This window comes from Gobius niger, assembly GCF_951799975.1.
Source record: "Gobius niger genome assembly, chromosome: 8".
Lineage (NCBI taxonomy): Eukaryota > Metazoa > Chordata > Actinopteri > Gobiiformes > Gobiidae > Gobius > Gobius niger.
The window spans coordinates 28,823,561-28,842,317 of record NC_136859.1 but is presented as its reverse complement, the minus strand read 5'-3'; the positions used below and the strand labels follow the sequence as shown (position 1 = coordinate 28,842,317).

The window sequence follows — 18,757 nt, the reverse complement described above, 5'->3', positions numbered from 1 at the left end:
CTTGCTTTCCGATGCTGCCAAGTTAATTGTGTGTGCTTAACGTGTGTCGCTGCAGGCACAGATACCGAGATTGAGGAGAAAAATAGAGCTCTGCCTTCAGTTCCCAGTCTGCTTCCTGTTTTAGCACATCAAAGACACCTCGCTCGTGCTCGCGCAGACAGGGAGGTGAACACAAGCCTCCCCCAAAACACTTTCTTCTTGGCACATTCTTATCAGTTACCCTTGCTTTTCATCCCTGACTTTACAAATCTTTAATTTAGGAAGCAGGCTGCCGGGTGCATGTCAGTCCTATTGTTAGGCACCGCGCTGTTTGCATGTGTCTGCCTCGCCTGTTTGTCTTTAATCCAGAGCAGATCAATACGCTATCATTGCCAAGGCCTTGAGGTGTGGCCAGTTAATTACAGCTGGACTGGACAGAGGCGCGTGCGGCGATGCTTGCCCTTACCCATGTGTCTGTTCTGTGTTTGTGTCGCAGATGATGAAGTTTGCCTGGGACAACTACAAGCTCTACGCCTGGGGCAAGAACGAGCTGCGACCTGTGACCAAGAACGGCCATATCGGGAACATGTTCGGTGAGTGCTTTTGTGCCTGTGAGTGTGGTTGACCATTAGACACAACCGACAGAAAGTTTATAGAATCCAATTTTGAGTAAACACAATACTTCTGAAAACACATTACCATTGACAAAATTAAACATATATATATCCACTGGCCCGCTACTTGATTTGGAAGAATCTGATCCAATATGAGGAAAAGCACTACTTTTTGCACTCAGTAATGCCGGAGTTTGGGCCATTATAGGAAAGCTCAGTCACACTTTGTTTGACCAGAAAAGAATATCGACCCTGGATCAGGAAAACTTTCCTACTCCTGGACTGTTACCAGAATAGTACAAGCACTTTAGATCAGGCCAGTTTGGGAATTGTAGAAGTGATGCAACTCATGAGAGCCTGGGGACTTTTTATGGAAAGCTGTTAATGCTAAAAATTAATCACTAATATCTTAAAAAAAAGAAAAAAAGATTCAGATTCAGTCAACTTTATTTATCCCGTCCATCCATCCATCCATCCATCCATCCATCCATCCATCCATCCATCCATCCATCCATCCATCCATCCATCCATCCATCCATCCATCCATCCATCCATCCATCCATCCATCCATCCATCCATCCATCCATCCATCCATCCATCCATCCATCCATCCATCCATCCATCCACTTCCACCCATCCACTTCCACCCATCCACTTCCACCCATCCACTTCCATCCACTTCCACCCACTTCCACCAACTTCCACCCTCTTCCACTTGTCCGTTGCCGGGTCATGGGGGCAGCCGTTGGAGCTGACCAAATCACATTGCACCAGCCCATTATGGCTCCTCCTGCAGGTGGTGGGTCCACAGAAGGACGGCCTCACGATTAACCGGGCCTGTTGGTCTCTCATAAGGGGCTTCTGTACCAGTCTTTGTCTGACCCGTCACCCAGGACCTGTTTGTCATGGGAGACCCTGCCAGGGGCATGAAGACCCCGACAACAGAGCCCACAGGATCATTCAGGTGCTGAAACCCCTCCATCACGTTAAGGTGGCGGTTCCAGGAGGGGTTTATTTATCCCACACGGGGCAATTCCTTCAGAGCAGAAAACATACAATATGAAAACAGCCACACACACCGCATACAAACAAGCAAGAAGGAGCTCACTTATAGATTACAATCTGCCTGAATAACAGGCAAAAGACATCCTCAAATTAAAGAGGGTTCAGGAGTCGTATTGCCTCAGGGAAAAAGATTTCCTACAGCGGTTCCTCTTACCGCATGGCAAGGCATAACGACGTCCTGAAGGCAACAAGGAAAATTCACCATTTAGGACATGCTCTTTGAATGAAATTTAGCAGTTGGCAAGTTATTTCTGGACACATGGCTGTAGGCCAACATGTCCATCGATTGTGTCCATAATATGAGCCATGACCAATCAAACTGATGCATAAGGTCCCCAAGGGCATCCAACCTCCAGGCACTTCCTGACATTTACTGCCATTACCTGTTTTATTTTTAAATTACAAACAATGAAAGAGGAAACTAGAAAATAGAAATGGTAGTTGTGGTCCAAACTCATTCCTTAAAGGCACCTTTCACAACTTGCAGGGTCACTTTTCACAGGAAACTAGCCTACAAGTTCATAAAATGATGCCTTATAATTAGATGCACAGTTTTTCCCCTCACAGATGTCTAGGTTTACAAGATGTGATGCACATTGCGTTTCAACCACACAGATCTGACGCATATTTTTAGAAACTAGAAGGTCCTGGCTTTCAAATGAAGTACCGCACTGGCATATTGGCTGTAGGCTCCCATGTCAATACGCTTTGAGATTTGGATATGTATAATTGCTAACTCTAACCCTAACCCTAAGCTGGCAGGATGACATAAAAAAAATAATGGTTCCACTACAAGACAAAAAAAAAAAATCAGGTATAGTGCTTTTAATATGTTTGACATACAGTCCCTAACATGGCCCAGATCATCTCATGTGGACGTTTTAGATATGAATAACATAGCAGGTAACTGAGAAATGGAATTGGCTGATACTTCCATGTTTCCTTAGAGCTTTATAAATTATATCCAGCAAGATAACACCTCGGTCAAACAAAATGATAATGATTTTATAATGAAGTAACAACAACAAGATTACGCAACCTCTGTAATTACTGCAGCTAAAGCCGTCAGTTTGAACGCACACTTTTATTACATAATTAAAAACGAGTGGAAAACTGGAGTACAAAAAAAGCAGATTTGTAAGCTTCAACGAGATCCGACAGGTCGAGATTTTGCGCGCTGGCGGACGGGACTTGCACCTGTCTGTCCAAACAGTCTTTAATTGGAGGCGCATCCGAGGGTCCCGGAGTCCGCCGCACCGAAGCGCATCACTCCGTTCCTCTCGCGGAGCCACTGGGAAATCCCACTAAAGCTCCTAATAACAGACAGATCAGCGTCTAATAAGACTGCGGACGGCTCAGTCTGCTGTACCTCCGGGTCCTCCTCTTCAAGCGGGTGGCCTTTCTGTTCTCTTCCTCCAACACCCAAAGGACACCTTGTTTTTTTGCTTTATTGTAGCGGGGCGAAGCTTCCCCAGAGCGCAACCTTCTATCGTGTGATCATAAGGTGTTCACTTCAGAGTATTAGCGTCTTATATGGGCAGACTTTAGGAAGCTTTTGTGCGAATCGAGAGCTGAAGGAGGCCGGCCTGTCTTCAAAGACTTTCTCACAGCTTTTTTTTCAACTGCTTTTAGAGGGAGGTGAAGTTTACTTTATCTCCCTAATACCTTGTTCTCTTGAGTTTTTGGGCTTCTTGAAGGGTCAGATTAGCGCAAACTAAAAGGCAGTGGTCCCGCTCGTCTCCACATTCGTACTTCCAAACCCCCAAAATATAGCAGCATCTTCGCCGTGACATAATATACACGCCTTATTTACTCATAACAGGCATCATTAGAAGCAGATCGCGCCCAAGGACACCGCTAATGGCTTGTGCTGCCGTCAGTAATAGGATGGGAGGTAAAGGCAGCGGCTCTGATGAAGGATAGCAGTGATTTGTTTGTGTTGAGGCTGTATTAAGTAACGTCTGATGGCTGGAGGGCAAAGGGGAGTTTCGCTGGCAACAGAAAGCCCCGATGATAACTATAAATTACACTGAGCATGCTGAAAATGGCAGTCAGTAGTCAATAATTAATATTTCACGCTTGATAACAAGATAAAGTTGAACTCTTCCTCCTGAGATTTCTTTCATTTAATAACACGTCTTTGCTACTTATTCTGAGGAATAAAACAGACCGTTTTTAACGTTCAAATAGATTTTGTTTTGCTCCTTGCCTGTGTTCATATCCTTGACATCAACACTTGCATGAGAACTTCCTCTGTTAATGCTAATTCATATTTTGAAAAATGTATTTATAGTGAGTTTTGCGTAGGCTCTCTGTCATCCATTTCAATCACATTAGATTTTAAATAGCGTTGACTGGACTGGTTGAATGACTTGTGTTTCTCAAACCCTTCTGACTAAGTACCACTTCGCCAAATATTTAGTTCCTCCAGGGCTATACTAGATCTAAAAAGAGACCCAACTTTGACTGAAGGAAGTCTAAAGTGGGTGTAAACCAAGTCAACACAACCACAAAAACACCCATACCAACTAAAATGCGTTAAAGGAACAGGCCGCCGTTTTTGCACACTGAGATATGTTCTTCCCTGAGCTTAGACGAGTTGATCCGTACCTGTCTGGTCTTTACACGTACGCTCAGTCACACAAATAGACCAAAGATGTTAGCATTCAGCTTCTCCTCCTCTCCTCTACGGGGTCAAACAGGGGTGAAGTTGGAAGCGACCAAGCTCCTCCATGTTTTTTCCTATGTAAATACGGTTATGTGAGTAGTTACATGATCCAAGTATAGTGTGGTACGGTCTAAGCTCAGGTAAGAACATATCTCAGTATGGAACACGGTGGCCTGTTCCTTTAGCAAAAGCATGAATGAAATGAGTGCTATTAAAAACGAAGTCTGAGTAAAAGACATTGATAGCAGTGAGGTAAAATCTTGGAAGTGGAAGAGTTACTTTGACTTCAGTACCGCCAGTAAAAAAAAAAAAAAACATTAATTGATCAAATTTTGAGTCGTGATACTGACTGTGTAGATCAGAAATGGTTGGGTTTACGGCTGTCTTAGGAGCCAGGTTTTACTCAGTCTTATCATTTGATCATAGCTCCTGATATGTCCTCTACAAATTAACCAAGTTCACTCAATGATATTTAAAATCTCTATAAGATCTTCATAGCAAATATAAATGCACACATGGGGGCCTTTATCAAACGTTTTACCCCATGTCTCACCACATCAAATATGAGGTTTTGACCTTCCCAGAAACACCAGGGCTAAATCAAGCTAAAGTTAGGTTTGAGTGCCATTGGTCTATATTTGCCATCACTATGAGAGTCTCTTGTATTCAGCCCATATGCTTTGCAGGGTTTTATTAATCAGGTTCCATTCCATCCGTTTTATTTGCTTTCGGGGGCAATGGTTTTCCGGTGCGGCACTTGACGTCATTCTCATGCAAATTACATTTCGAAATGTGAATACAGCCAGGCGTCCCACCTTCATGCACATTCCCGTGACTTGAAAACATGAACAGCGTGGGAAGAAGTAGAAAGACTCCATTTGTCTCTGCGTGCCAACGCGCCGGGGTTTGGATATGTGTATGTTTATTCCACAATACGGCTAATCCTATGAGCAAACACCTCCCCGCTTGTTTGAAGCCGCCGTTGTTTTCCTGACCGCACGGAGCTTTATCTGCACTATGAGACAGAGGGAACGGAGAAAGGCCAGTAAATGTCACATTGTGCAGGGCGGCGCAGGAAGCCAGGTATGAAATTGGATGTTGTGTTCTTTAATTTAATCCCCCAGAGTAAACAGATACGGGGCGAGATTGTAGCCAGTCCTTGCAAATTCGTCAGGAGCTCGTCTCTACCCCCCCCCGCCCCACCGCTTGTTTCAAAGGAGCGCGAGCCAAGCCCTGCCCTGACGGATCGAGCTGCGGCTTCCCTGGCACGTGTTCCACCATCATTTACCTTAGAGTCTCTTTGCCTCGCCGTCGACTTCTATTTTCTGACTAATCATCCTCGCCCTGACCCTTAAGCGCTGATTCCTATTTTGTTCTTTTAAGTTGAACGGGAGACACTCATTTCCCGCTCAATGCAGCGGGCCTTTGCAGCTCATTACAAGTTTTTTGTTTTACACCGCGGGCAATTAGAAGGAGGAAAAGTAGGCTATTTACAGCAGTTTAATATTCTGCCTTTGTCTGTGATCACAGCGACAACAAAGAAGGTTAAAATATGCACTCATTTACATCGGAAAAGGCTGAAGTCAGCATTTCAGACGATTAAAGCAATACAAAGTTATGTGCATTCTCTTCATTTTCTGGAAGTAGCACCGGGACATCAGCGGGAGTCCTCGCCTACCACTGCTTTAGGCCGGAGGTGGGTCGTCAATTATGCACAAAAAAAAAAGAAGAAGGAGAAAACTTTAAACGTTGCTTAGTGAAAGGTGACATTATGTTCTTCATCAAAATGTTTAGCCTAGTCGTCTTCTGACAAAAAAAACAAACATATATAACGCCCGTAGTAGTAACTGGTACCAAGAGCTCTGCCTGTATTATTTTAAAATCCATAAACCTTCAACCCGCGCTCAAATCGCCTCCACTGCGAGCGTCATTTTGGCACTGGCTTTGCTGCTAATTTGCAATTTCAAAATGCTTCACTCCCCACTGTTACCAACAGAGGGAGTAAGACGTGTCACCCACTTGTCATGCAAAGAGGAAAAAAAAATGCAATTAAAGGAGACATTTTAGTACCGTTTCAGTTTACATTCTGTACATGCTGTGTCTAAAAATGTTTGCAATGAAGTGTTAGCAGTTAGGCCTGGGTTTGGCCTATTACTTCCGTTCAATTTCAGTTGTCCTTTAAAGCTCATCTCAGAGCGCATAATGAAGCGTCATGATTTTGAATGTGCTGTGGGTTTTGCTAGTGTCCCATTTCCATTTCCAAGTCCAGGTATTACCTACACTGATATGTTCCGCACACAAGAGCGTGACTTACATAATTCAGTGTAAAGGTCAATTGGGAGGTGTGTGGGCTGTGTGCTGTTATTAACTTTGGGCGCCTGGGATTAAAAGTGAAAAGCTTTGTCAGCTTTAGACTTGTTTAGTGGTCACAGCGCGTCTCAAGATTTCTGCATCGAGAGAAAATACTTTTGAAAATGACTGTCTCATCTTAGCTGTAAAATGGGACATTTGGGAATGAGTGTTGGTCTACAGCAACATCAGGCCCGGGGGCCAGATCCGGCCCTCCAGCACAGAACCTTTGGCCCTCAAGATGATTTTGAGAAATATTATTATTTACTTTAATCGTTTCGGAGTTTAACCTTAACCAAGTGCATTTTCTCCAGTTCAGCTTTACCCAAATGTAAAAGCATCTCGAATGGAGCTACAGCCTAAAACTGATGTACAATTTTATTTTTATTTTTTTTGTTAATTTTCTTGTTGCATGTTTGTTGCATCTTTGTTTTGTTTTTTGTTCATGTTTTTTTTTTGGTCACTCTTACATTCTTTTTTTAAAGAAGCTTTGTAGATTTTGGGATGGTCAAACGGGAGAAAATGTGTGCTGTTAAGGCAGGGGGTTGAGTACTGAGTACTGTAAAAAAAAAAAAATGGAGAAATACTGTCAGTTACTTAAAAATGTCCAAACAGAACACCAAATTAGGTCATATATTATGCACAGCACTGGCATTTGTAGGAAGTGGTGCTTTACTTTTGGCTAAAATTGTCATGTCTGGCCCTTGGTCTTTTAACAATGAAGAAAACCGGCCCTCCACCAAGCAAACTTGCCTACCCCTGGTATACAGTCATCATCATTTGTTTTTAAAGTGCAATACACGTGTAAGTCATTGTTCTTATTGTATTGCTTTGGATAGAGTGAGTTAGATCACACTGCTGCCCAAGCCATTGTCCATTTTACTAGTTGACATGATCAAAGTTTCCGTTTAACCCAAAGATTGAGGTTACCCATCCTGACTCTTTCAGCCTTTGCTTTGAGTTTGTTTCTATCCTAAATCAGCAAAACTACACATAATTAACAGCGCAGCAGTTTTCCGATCGCTCAGGGAGAAAGAGAGTATGAGAAACTACATAGCAAGCCTAACGTCGGGCGATTTAAGCTTTGAGACCATGGGATTTCCTCCCTTAGGTTAATGTGAGTAGCTTTCCCGAAATAAGCAGCAAAGTCATATCAGGACACTTGTTAACAGTGCCGGAATCGCGAGCCAAAGCCGTGAGTGCAGTGAATTATTTGGAATGTCTCACTCCCAGAGCTCCTGCGTCCTACTTTTATAGACTTTTATAGTGAGGGGAGCATTAACTAAGAGCCAGTGATGTTGACTTTGTATTTCCATCTCATCCTGGAGCGAGACGTAAGTGGTGCCCCGAGTCGACAGCTTCAACAGTTATGATGTAAAACAGAAAGCCGGTCTTGTGGAGGTCATCGCCGTACAGAGCATCATCATCACTAATGCAGGAAAAATGCTGAATCTTTAAGTGCCTTTAGCTTAGCAGACTTTTAGCTCTTTTAACTGATGTCTTCCCCCCCATCAAAAACATGCCTTCTTCAACTCTCAAAACACAAGCTCCTCACTGTCTGATGTGGTGTGATTCTGATTCATGACGCTCGTCCATGTCCACACATTTTTACAAGACATGTCAAATAATCTGCACTACCCCCTAGAAATTGCAGTGACTTAGCAGACTTGCTTTTGGCCTGTTCCAAATGGTTCCACTTTGCGCTGTTGCTACAGATCGTCGGCAAGCACAGTGCTGGTGTTTTGTAGCTCACAGCAGTACATAGTTTTGTTGTGTCCTTGGGCAAGACCCTAAAACCCGCTGAGTCTGTCTGTGTACACTGGTGCTCGAGGCAGTACCTGCATTGTCTTTATTAATATGCATGGCGTCATTAAAGTGATGTATGTAAGTGAGAACAGATGAAATTAGAAAGTAACCAATCAAATTCCTCCCCTCTTTAACCAGGAAGCCCTTCTTAGGGTGCGTTCCAAGCAGCTGGTAACTAGTAAAACAGCGGTTAGCGCTCCTGCCTCACAGCTCGAAGGTCCCGGGTTCGATTCCCACCTGGACGGGGCCTTTCTGTGTGGAGTTTGCCTGTTCTCCCCGTGTCTGCGTAGGTTAGTGGTAGGTTATAAAAACATGTGCAATAGGTTAATCCTCCAGCCAGGTGTTTCTGACCACCAGCCTGGCTCCACATCATGGAGACGGGTCCCCGAATGCCAGCCCATGCTGGCAGCTCACTGCTCCTGCAGGTTGCCCCACGCAACACTGAGGATGGGTCAAACTAGTTTCTCTACAGAGATTTCTCTACAGAGATTAATACAGTATAGCTTAACTTAACTTAACTGAACTTATTTTTCCCACTTGAAAGTTACCAATTACGACTTCAGAGCGTTCCAGGTGATTGAAGTCATATGTAAACAAAACTGCTAATGTTAAAACAGTTAGCTCATACGATACTAACGTTATATGAATGTTTCTCCAAACCAGATATAATTAAAAACATGCGACATAATGTTATGTTGAAAGCTGTGACCAAAAGTAACGTTAGCTGTGCTGCTCCACTGTGGGCCGCCATTATTGTCTTCATCTCGTATACGAACTCGTAGCAGTCTGAGGTTTCCGAGTTTACAAGTTGTAATTAGCGTTCCAAGCCATTTTTAACTGGAACACACCATTAGTTAAAATATAAAATATGTTTGTTAAGTGGCGACGTCACAGCTCTACTACCGGGCCCGCTGATGTGCGAGAAACTATAAAAAACTCTTGAATACCACGATCAATATTTCTGAAACTCAAGAGAGAGTTACTGAAAATACTTATTTATCAGGCCCATTAGCCAAAAATGCTGTACCTACTGTTATAAAAGTAATATTTACCAAAAACGCTACATTCGGGTTAGTGGAGATAAATGCTAACAGCGCAGCAGCTACGCTAAATCCGAAAGTAGCAACTTTAGTAAATATTACTTTTTTCGCAGTAGGTGTGTCATTTTTGGCAAATGAGTCTGAGAAATAAGTTGGTTCAGTAACTCTCTGTTGAGTTTCAGAAATATTGATGTTTTTTTCTCACATATTTGCCGGTCTGTTAGGACCCGGAAGACTTAAGACTTAGCAAATGTATGATGAGAGCAGGAACAGAATCGATCAAGCTCCTCCCCCTCCCTCCTGATTGGACCTGACAGGCTGGTTCACAGGAAAAGTTTGTCTCGGAGGAGGGACTTTGCAAAAAATAATATACATACATTTTTACTCACTTTCCATCAAAATGCAAGACCAGGTGGTTGATTTTGCACATTTTATATAATTTGCAAATATTTAGACTTCCAGACTATCACTTTAAAGTTCTGTGATATGGGGTTCTTGATACATTATCAAATCTGTATAAAACAAACATCGTTCAAGCTAAGTAAATGCTTGGATAATTAACCATGAAGCTGCTGTACATTTCAAAACACGTCCAATTACCACCACACACGCGCCACAGTATCCCAGAGGTCGTTATAGACACAATATTCTTACTTTGTCCTGCCAGAAGTAGCGAGTCGGTCTCCAATGGAGTTTAATAGGTTTAAATAAAGCATAAAATTGGATCTTTCAAATCCACTATTGTAGGCGTTTAGCAGCAGCAAAATCTTGAGTCATCACTTGGACTAATCTTATTATGTATACACTGACTAATTGCGAACTTGTGGTTGTGGCTTGAGCGGTCAACAAGTCTCATATATTGTCTTCTGCTTTGAAAGTGATACAGCCCAGTCACTGAAGGAAGCCCAGATTGCACAGACTGTGATATTAATCTTTTATCAGCCCAGGCCTATAAACAGCGCTGCTCCCTCTGATCTGGAAAGAAGGGACCATAGAGGAGCCGCATTGAAAAGAGGTCTGTGGCAGTTGGAGCGGGTCCAGGGCGAGTTACTCTTCTCCGCTTTTGTTACCACTCTGGGAACAACCAAATGAGAAGAAGTCAACTCAGGCCTCCCCCATTCTGCCCTTGAAAACTCACAGGCCGTTCTTTTTTCTTTTCCTTCGGCGGCAACAAAGTTTCAGTTGGGAGCAGATTAATTGGCGTCTTTGTGCTAACTTTGTGTAAACCTCCCAAACAGTCCCTAAATCTAATAACAAATCACCTCCCCGCTGTTTTAGAGCACTCCGGAGAAATAAGGCAAAGTGCTGAGATAGATAGTTCTGGCTTTGAAGTTTTCTGTCAGGAAAATGTCACAATAACCTCAAGACAACAACTGTTTCAGGCATTTTTATAAGCAATTTGTTCTGTGAGAAAATGTGTTGTCATTCCTTCAACAAATAAAAAGCCTATATATATAAAAAAAAGGCTCAAGCAACGGGGTTTGGGGTAGTTCATCATTTGTCTGAATGAAAAGTCAGTCAGCCCGATAAAGTTCATTAGCACTCATTGTCACAGGCTGAACTATTTGCTGTCTAAAGCAGTGGTTCTCAACTCGTGGATCAAGATCCAATAATTAACCAATTTCAGTGGATTGAAACTGAGCCTTTCCCACGCAACATTTATTCATTCAATGTCATTCTGATATTAGTCTGTATAATGACTGTGGAGGTAATGCCTACCTTCGCTCTGCCTCTGGCCTTTGTTCTTCCGGGTGGTCATGCCGGCATGTTTGGAACAACAGGTTGACCGAAGTTTAACTCAGTTGTTTTGGCCCTGGTCTAAGCATTGCTTTGTCACGCCTCGGCGCAATCCACCCACTGTTGGTCCATGATTTGTGCAAATATGTTATTGTGACAAATTATTGACTTCTCTATTTTAAACCAAAACTACAAAATACAGAAATGGAAGAACATGAAAATTAAGACAAAGAGAAACATTATTGAAACAAATGAATTCTGAACCTGCCTCTGTGTTCAATATTGCTTACCTCTGTGCTTAAAGGGACTATATGGAGTTTAAAAATGTTAAAATTAAGTATTTTCCTCACCCTATGTTCCAGCAATATCCTATTGTGTCGAATGAGCTCAGACCTGTTCACCACAACTGCCTCTAAAATCCTGCACTGTGACTCAAACAGGTGTCACTTCGGGTCCGAATTGCCGTCATGCACGAGCTTAATATAGAAGGTGCAGTTACACGTATGACCTGAGGTGGCAGTAGTGAGTATAAAATGACTAACTTGCGTCTAGCCCCTTTAAGTAAAATGAGCATTTTTAGGCCCGAGCCGGACGCAGTCCTGGCAAGGGACTATTGTTTTTGGGTGGTTTCTTATTATTATTATTATTATTATTTTTTTTCTCCGGAAAGGATCGCGTTTTTGACCCGCTAAACGTGGGTGAAAGCTCCCCAAAATTGGCGGAGGCAATGGGGCAGCGAAAAAATTTATGATATTGGACGAATGGGACACGCCCACAACAAAATGGCTCCACAGCGCCCTCTGGAAGCGGACCCCAATTCAAAAAAATAGGGGCGTTTTTGGGCTTATGCCCAAGTCCTTGGCCACAGTGAGAGGGGACATCAGGACAAGCCCAAAACTCACTTGGAGCGCCACGCCCACTCGCACAGGGAGGCGGCCATCTTGGCTTGAAAGTGGCTTTTAAGTGGCTTGTAAGTGGCCCGCCCATCCTCCGTGAAAATAGCCAGAGGTCTTAGCCTGGCTGCATACCTGCCTCTGTCAGAGGCCTCTGTGTCCTGAAAATCGCCAATTTTCCAAATTTCTCCCTTTCTTCACAAAAGCCACACTTTTGGACTCGTATGTACTTATACTACCCCTCTGTCACAGACAGAAGCTTTAATTTGGACGTTTTGCCTCCAAATTCACGTTTTTTTAAACTGTACAGTCACAGGAACTTCAGTTTGTCTGTTTCCTGTCCGTCTGTGTGCGTGTTCCTCGTACTACATGGGTCTCACCAAATCATTGCTTCAATATCGAGGGTGCTGCAGGGCTGAAACCCCTTCTCAACAATTATTTGGGCAGCCAGGAATTTACCCTAATTAAATAATGATAGAATATATTATTTTCTAAACTGTAAATCCGTTTCCTGCAAACACACAAGTGCGGGGTCTTTCCTGACATTAATTTCACATCCGCTGTGCCATTCACTCAGCCTTAGCTCCATTGGTAGAGAGCTGGATTAATGTACAGGAGGTTGCTGGATCAAATCCCAACCGTGACTCTTTTCTATTTCCTTTTTCTATTGGACTGACCACCTTCCAGGAAGAACATGAATCACCACCTATGGTTCCACACTCAATAAAAAAGGGGAAATGACCCCTCTCCTCAAGTGTGTTGCTGGGACCAAATTTCGGCCTGGGAATTTAATTAAGACAAGTTGTCATCAGGCCCATGTTTCAAGTGAAGGAGGTTGCGAGTCCAAACACAGCCTTGACACTTTCCTATTGCTTTCACCTTTTACATTGTCACAGCCTAAAACACATGAGTCCGGGGCATTTCACCAGATTTGCTGTGCCTGTGTAGTGTCATAGCTTGAGTGTTGGGATTTTAACCATAAGAGTGCTGGATCAATTCTGACCTTGTTTCTTTTTCTTTCTGTATTCTTTTTCTTCACTGCGCCTATAGTCCCACCCTCATGAAAAACGCTTTCTAAATATAAGCCACGAAAGAGACAGAAATGGGGGGATAGGAAAACAATTGAGGCAACACTGCCCGATAATTTACAGCAAAGTAGCCCAGATCAGGCCATAATAACCAAGGAGCTATAGCTCAGGGATAGTGTGCTTGTCTTTGGTGTAGGAGGTTGCCAGTTCAAATATGGCTATGACACTTCTCTAATGCTTTTCTTTTCTTGCCGGCATTTTATTAGGATTTCTGATACAGTGAAGTCTGTCAGTGATTTCAACAGTTTTTACAGTTTCTGCAACAAAATAGGGATTTTTGCAACTACAACACAATTATGCAACTACATAGAGATTTTCACAATAGCACTATAATGCAACTTAATAGGGACTTTCGCATAACACGTAACTTAATTCACCTTATTCCGGCTGTTCGCGTGGGCGCCGCCATTAACTGTGCCCGCCCCTTTTCTCCTCTGTGTTAACATGGGGCTGGAGAAGTCCACATAAATTCAGTCTCTACACGAAAACAAAGCCGTTTTCAGGCCGCGCAGAGAAACGCTGCAGTGTTTATTTGTCGGTGCAAATGAACATCGGACATTTTACACAAATCAATCGACTACACATCAGATTTGAGCTGAGAATATTTTCCCTCGTTCTCCGTTAAAATGAACGGGCAGAAGTGGGCGGGGCAGAATAAGGTGAATAGGGACCTTCGCATATAATGCACTGTCATGCAACTTAAAGGGACTTTCGCATAAAATGAACTGTAATGCAACTTAAAGGGACTTTGCATAAAATGAACTGTAATGCAACTTAAAGGGACTTTCGCATATAATGCACTGTAATGCAACTTAAAGGGACTTTCACATAAAATGCACTGTAATGCAACTTAAAGGGACTTTCGCATATAATGCACTGTAATGCAACTTAAAGGGACTTTCGCATATAATGCACTGTAATGCAACTTAAAGGGACTTTGCATAAAATGAACTGTAATGCAACTTAAAGGGACTTTCGCATATAATGCACTGTAATGCAACTTAAAGGGACTTTGCATAAAATGAACTGTAATGCAACTTAAAGGGACTTTCGCATATAATGCACTGTAATGCAACTTAAAGGGACTTTGCATAAAATGCACTGTAATGCAACTTAAAGGGACTTTCGCATATAATGCACTGTAATGCAACTTAAAGGGACTTTGCATAAAATGAACTGTAATGGAACTTAAAGGGACTTTCGCATAAAATGCACTGTAATGCAACTTAAAGGGACTTTCGCATATAATAAACTGTAATGCAACTTAGAGGGACTTTCGCATAAAATGCACTGTAATGGAACTTAAAGGGACTTTCGCATAAAATGCACTGTAATGCAACTTAAAGGGACTTTCGCATATAATAAACTGTAATGCAACTTAGAGGGACTTTCGCATATAATGTACTGTAATGCAACTTAGAGGGACTTTCTCATATAATGAACTGTAATGCAACTTAGAGGGACTTTCGCATAAAATGCACTGTAATGCAACTTAAAGGGACTTTCGCATATAATGCACTGTAATGCAACTTAAAGGGACTTTCGCATAAAATGCACTGTAATGCAACTTAAAGGGACTTTCGCATAAAATGCACTGTAATGCAACTTAAAGGGACTTTCGCATATAATGCTCTGTAATGCAACTTAAAGGGACTTTCGCATATAATGAACTGTAATACAACTTAAAGGGACTTTCGCATATAATGAACTGTAATACAACTTAAATCAGTGTGATGAGGATTGGTCGCAAGGGACCACAGCAAACAGAGGTGGTCGTAAGGCGTGAGAGTGAGCAAAAGTGGTAGCAAGGGATAACAACGAGCGGAGGTGGCCGCAAGGGACGAGAGCGAGCGGGGGCGGTTGCAAGGGACGAGTCCCCAAGGGCGAGGGCCTTCATCGCCGCTTGCGGCTTTAATTGCAGATCTTTTTACTTATACATGGCTTATTCAAAAACTAAACAATTTATCCAAAATCCCCTCTGAAAAAATAAAATAAAAATCTTTGTAGCTATTGTATCAACAAAATAAAACAATGCATTTAAACCTGGCTCTATCCATTATAAGTAAGTGTTTTTTTTGTCATTGTACAAGCATGTAATGAAATAGTGTTCAGTTGTTAGTCCTGAGTCGCTACGACTGAGTCGTGCTACCACTGTGAGTCAACTAGGATGTTTTTGGATGTTGGGGAAACTGTAGCACTCGGAGGATCTTAGATCTAATCGCTTAAATTCAAGGTAATTTTGGCCATTTATGAAAACATAAAATAACAGAAAGTTGCAAGAAATGTTATTCTCATATTTATATTTAAGATTTACTTTATTAATGCCCGTAGGCCAGGGAAATCCGGAGCCAGGCTAATGGTCAGAAACACCAGGTTAAAGTTGATATCACTAAATTATAAATATTTCCCTGTTCACCTGCAGTGTCTCGCCATAAATAAATAAAAATCTGTGGGAAATACAATACATACAACATGCAAACATGCAATACAATATTTTACATTTTATATTTGCCTTCCCTGTTGCTCTTGGTGGAATGGGACATCACTAACAAAAATCTATAAAAAATATGAATCAGTAATTCAACCAACAGGCAACTGTTTAGTGCAGTAAGTGCCAGACAGAAGCGACGCCCTGCCCCCTCAAATCCTTGCACTTGCTTTGGTATCAGCTCTTTCTATCCTTATCCTCCTCTGCTGACTCAGTCTGCCAAACCAACAAGTCCCAGAGTTTGAATATCAGATTAAAGAGATTCTCTTCTCATGTGTGAAAGACGTCATTACCACTGTGTTTGCATATGTGGCTAACTAACCTCCGCTAACTAAATATTATTTATAGAACGATCGTGCCAGACCTTGCAACCAGAATCAACCAGAATGAGTGAATCTGCTCTTTGGAGTGACTCTCTAGCGTGAAAATATTGAATGGTTTTCATTGAAAAAAGAGCCACTCTTCTTTGACTTTTTATGCAGTTTCACTTAGATGTAACTGAACAAACACAAAAATGGAGCGGCAGTTAGTATGTTAAATTATAGTCGGCAATAAAGTCCAGGGTTTGATCCCCGGGCGATGTGCAGTGGAGGAATATATTTAAAATATGCAACAAAGGGGACACAAAACTATCGAGGCTAAAGCACCTGCCCCATAGGAAAGTGGGGATAAAATTCCCTGGCGCCACCTCAAATTCAACCGGCACAGTCATGTGGACTAGATATGCTCTTGCACCACTCTTCTTGTTTAGTCCAGTGTTGATAAAAAAAAAAAGTGGCACCTGCTCCTGGCTGTAAAGAAGAGAGAGGCTGCAGTGGCTCTGTCTCCCCCGCGCAGCTGTGGCTAAGTGAGGAATCATAAAAGTCGTGATTCTCCAGCTGTGATGCCCTGTGTGCTCAACATTATCAGTGGAAATAACAAAACCCCGCAGAGATTGTGCCAGAGATCCCAGCGGCAGAAACGGCAACGACAGCTCATAAAACTCTTGGCAAACGACAAGACAGACGGTAAACAAGTCTTACCTTGGCTTACAAGTTAGCAGGAGCTGCGTTTCTTTTTTCCTCAGCTCTAAAAGGAGGAAACAGGCTGCGCCTTGTTTTTCTATACTGTAGGTCCAGGAGAATGTCTGGTGACAACCGTTGCTATGAGGTATGATTGGGGCAGCGATTTGCGAGAGGACAGTTGCGTCCCATCTGTGGATGAATGCACTGCAATACAAGTTTAAATTGAATAAATGATGTAATATGACCATAATTTGTGTATTTGTGACTTACCAAGTAAAAAAAAATCTGCCAATGAAATCGTAAATTGAGATGTACTTTCTAATTTTATGTAGATGTTTTTTTCTTAATTAAGTGAGAAAATACTCATTGGTAAACCATTTTAATTACCAGCTCAAATCAATGTCAAAAACTAATTTCAAGGAAACGTCGCTTATTTATAGATTTCTAATTTAGCTAATTTAGATGCACACAACTGCACCAACTCTGACCACCACCACCATTCGTTGACAGACACCATTCATCCTGGCCTATTGTACGTGTTTTTTGCCACTTTTGAAACAGATCTGAAACATTCGGCTTCCTTCCCGGAGCCATGAGCCCCATCACTACTTGTAATTGTGCACAAAGGGAAAACATGGGGTTCACTGTCTCCGCTGTCGCCCCCTCTTCACTACACCATTTTCTTTTACAATACATGTCCCATGGCTGTTAAAGGGATCGGCCACATGCAGCTGTTAACAATGGCGCCTCAGCTGGTGTGCTCTTTTTCCCCAGCTCTGACTTACTGTTTTTTTTTTCTTCTCCGTTCGTAATAGTATGATTACATAATCCCTTCTCTTTTCATTTCGTCCGTCCCTTAAGCTTTGACCTCGTTTTTTTGGGGGTTTTTTTCGCCTCATCCCGAGAGGTGCAATTAAAGAGCATAAGGTCATTGCGTTTGGCTCCCAGTGATGTCCTGGAATCTGCAATGAGCCACTCGGAGCAACACATCCTCCTTCACCTTACCCTTCATGGGCCCTACCAGGGGAACATTTAAGACCAGTGTTTATGACAGAATCCCCCAGGCCTTTTAAATGACTGTTTAGAAAAAAAAAAAGCCTTGGCAGGTGCTCTTACATGATGGAGAGCGGTGGTCCGGGGAGGGCACTTTTTGAAAACGTGATTTCGCTTGGATCAATGCCCCAAATGATGAAGCCCGGGGAATTTATTATTTAGTGCTGTGGTTGGAGGAGGATTTGAAGAGCCAGATGCATGTTTTATGGAGCAGTTGGACGGTCCTTGGGGTCCTTGAGTCCACAGGCAACGCTCAGGGATTTTTCGGCGATTGTCACTGTCATGCATCATTGTAATTACAATCTGGTATGGTAAACAGTGGGGGCTTCGGAACAGCGGGCACTTTCGGCAAGAGAGAGCGGTTTCCAAAGTACTTAGTCATGTTTCAAAATCAGTTTGTTTCTATTGTGAGGGAGTACGCTTTTAAAACCGTAACCGTACAGTATCTATGCACCTGGGATTGGCTCATGAATTTTTACAGATAGAGTTGGAGACTGATCTGGAGCAGAGCAGAAATGGAAATTCTCACAACGTCACTTGGGAAAAGGGGAAGAGGTGAGAGTTTGTATTGTTTATGCTTCAGTACGCCAAGAAAACTTACTGTATATTTTGCTCTGAAAAACTGAACTGAACTGAAAGATTGTAAGGCATCATACACAGAATCTGGATGCATAAAAACGGAGTTAAACAGAGCAACGTTTTATCCTTTTGCTAAAAGATACAAATGTTACCTGAATGGCCAAGCACAGACTTTGATCAAATCTTGAGTGAAGAACTAAAAGAACAAGTAAAGGAACAATTTTCATGGCTAAAATTGTACTCAATCACTCAATCAAGTACAAAATTACTCGAAAAAAGTACTTTTCAACGCAATTTTATTGACATCTTCAATTAGTCTTTTACACAAACAGAAAGAATTACATTGCCCAAAGTACACTGAACAAAGATATAAATGCAACACTTTATAGTTTTT

General features: G+C 42.3%; 1 protein-coding gene across 2 annotated transcripts in view; it reads left to right on the top strand.

Annotated features, from left to right (window-relative positions):
• Positions 1–18,757, top strand: part of LOC306967021 (mannosyl-oligosaccharide 1,2-alpha-mannosidase IA) — a 247,917-nt gene that overhangs the window by 99,543 nt on the left and 129,617 nt on the right. For both annotated transcript variants that reach the window (XM_079561903.1, XM_079561904.1), the window contains exon 2: positions 476–572. In XM_079561903.1, coding sequence (XP_079418029.1) covers positions 476–572 — 97 coding nt within the window. The remainder of the gene's footprint in view (positions 1–475; positions 573–18,757) is intronic.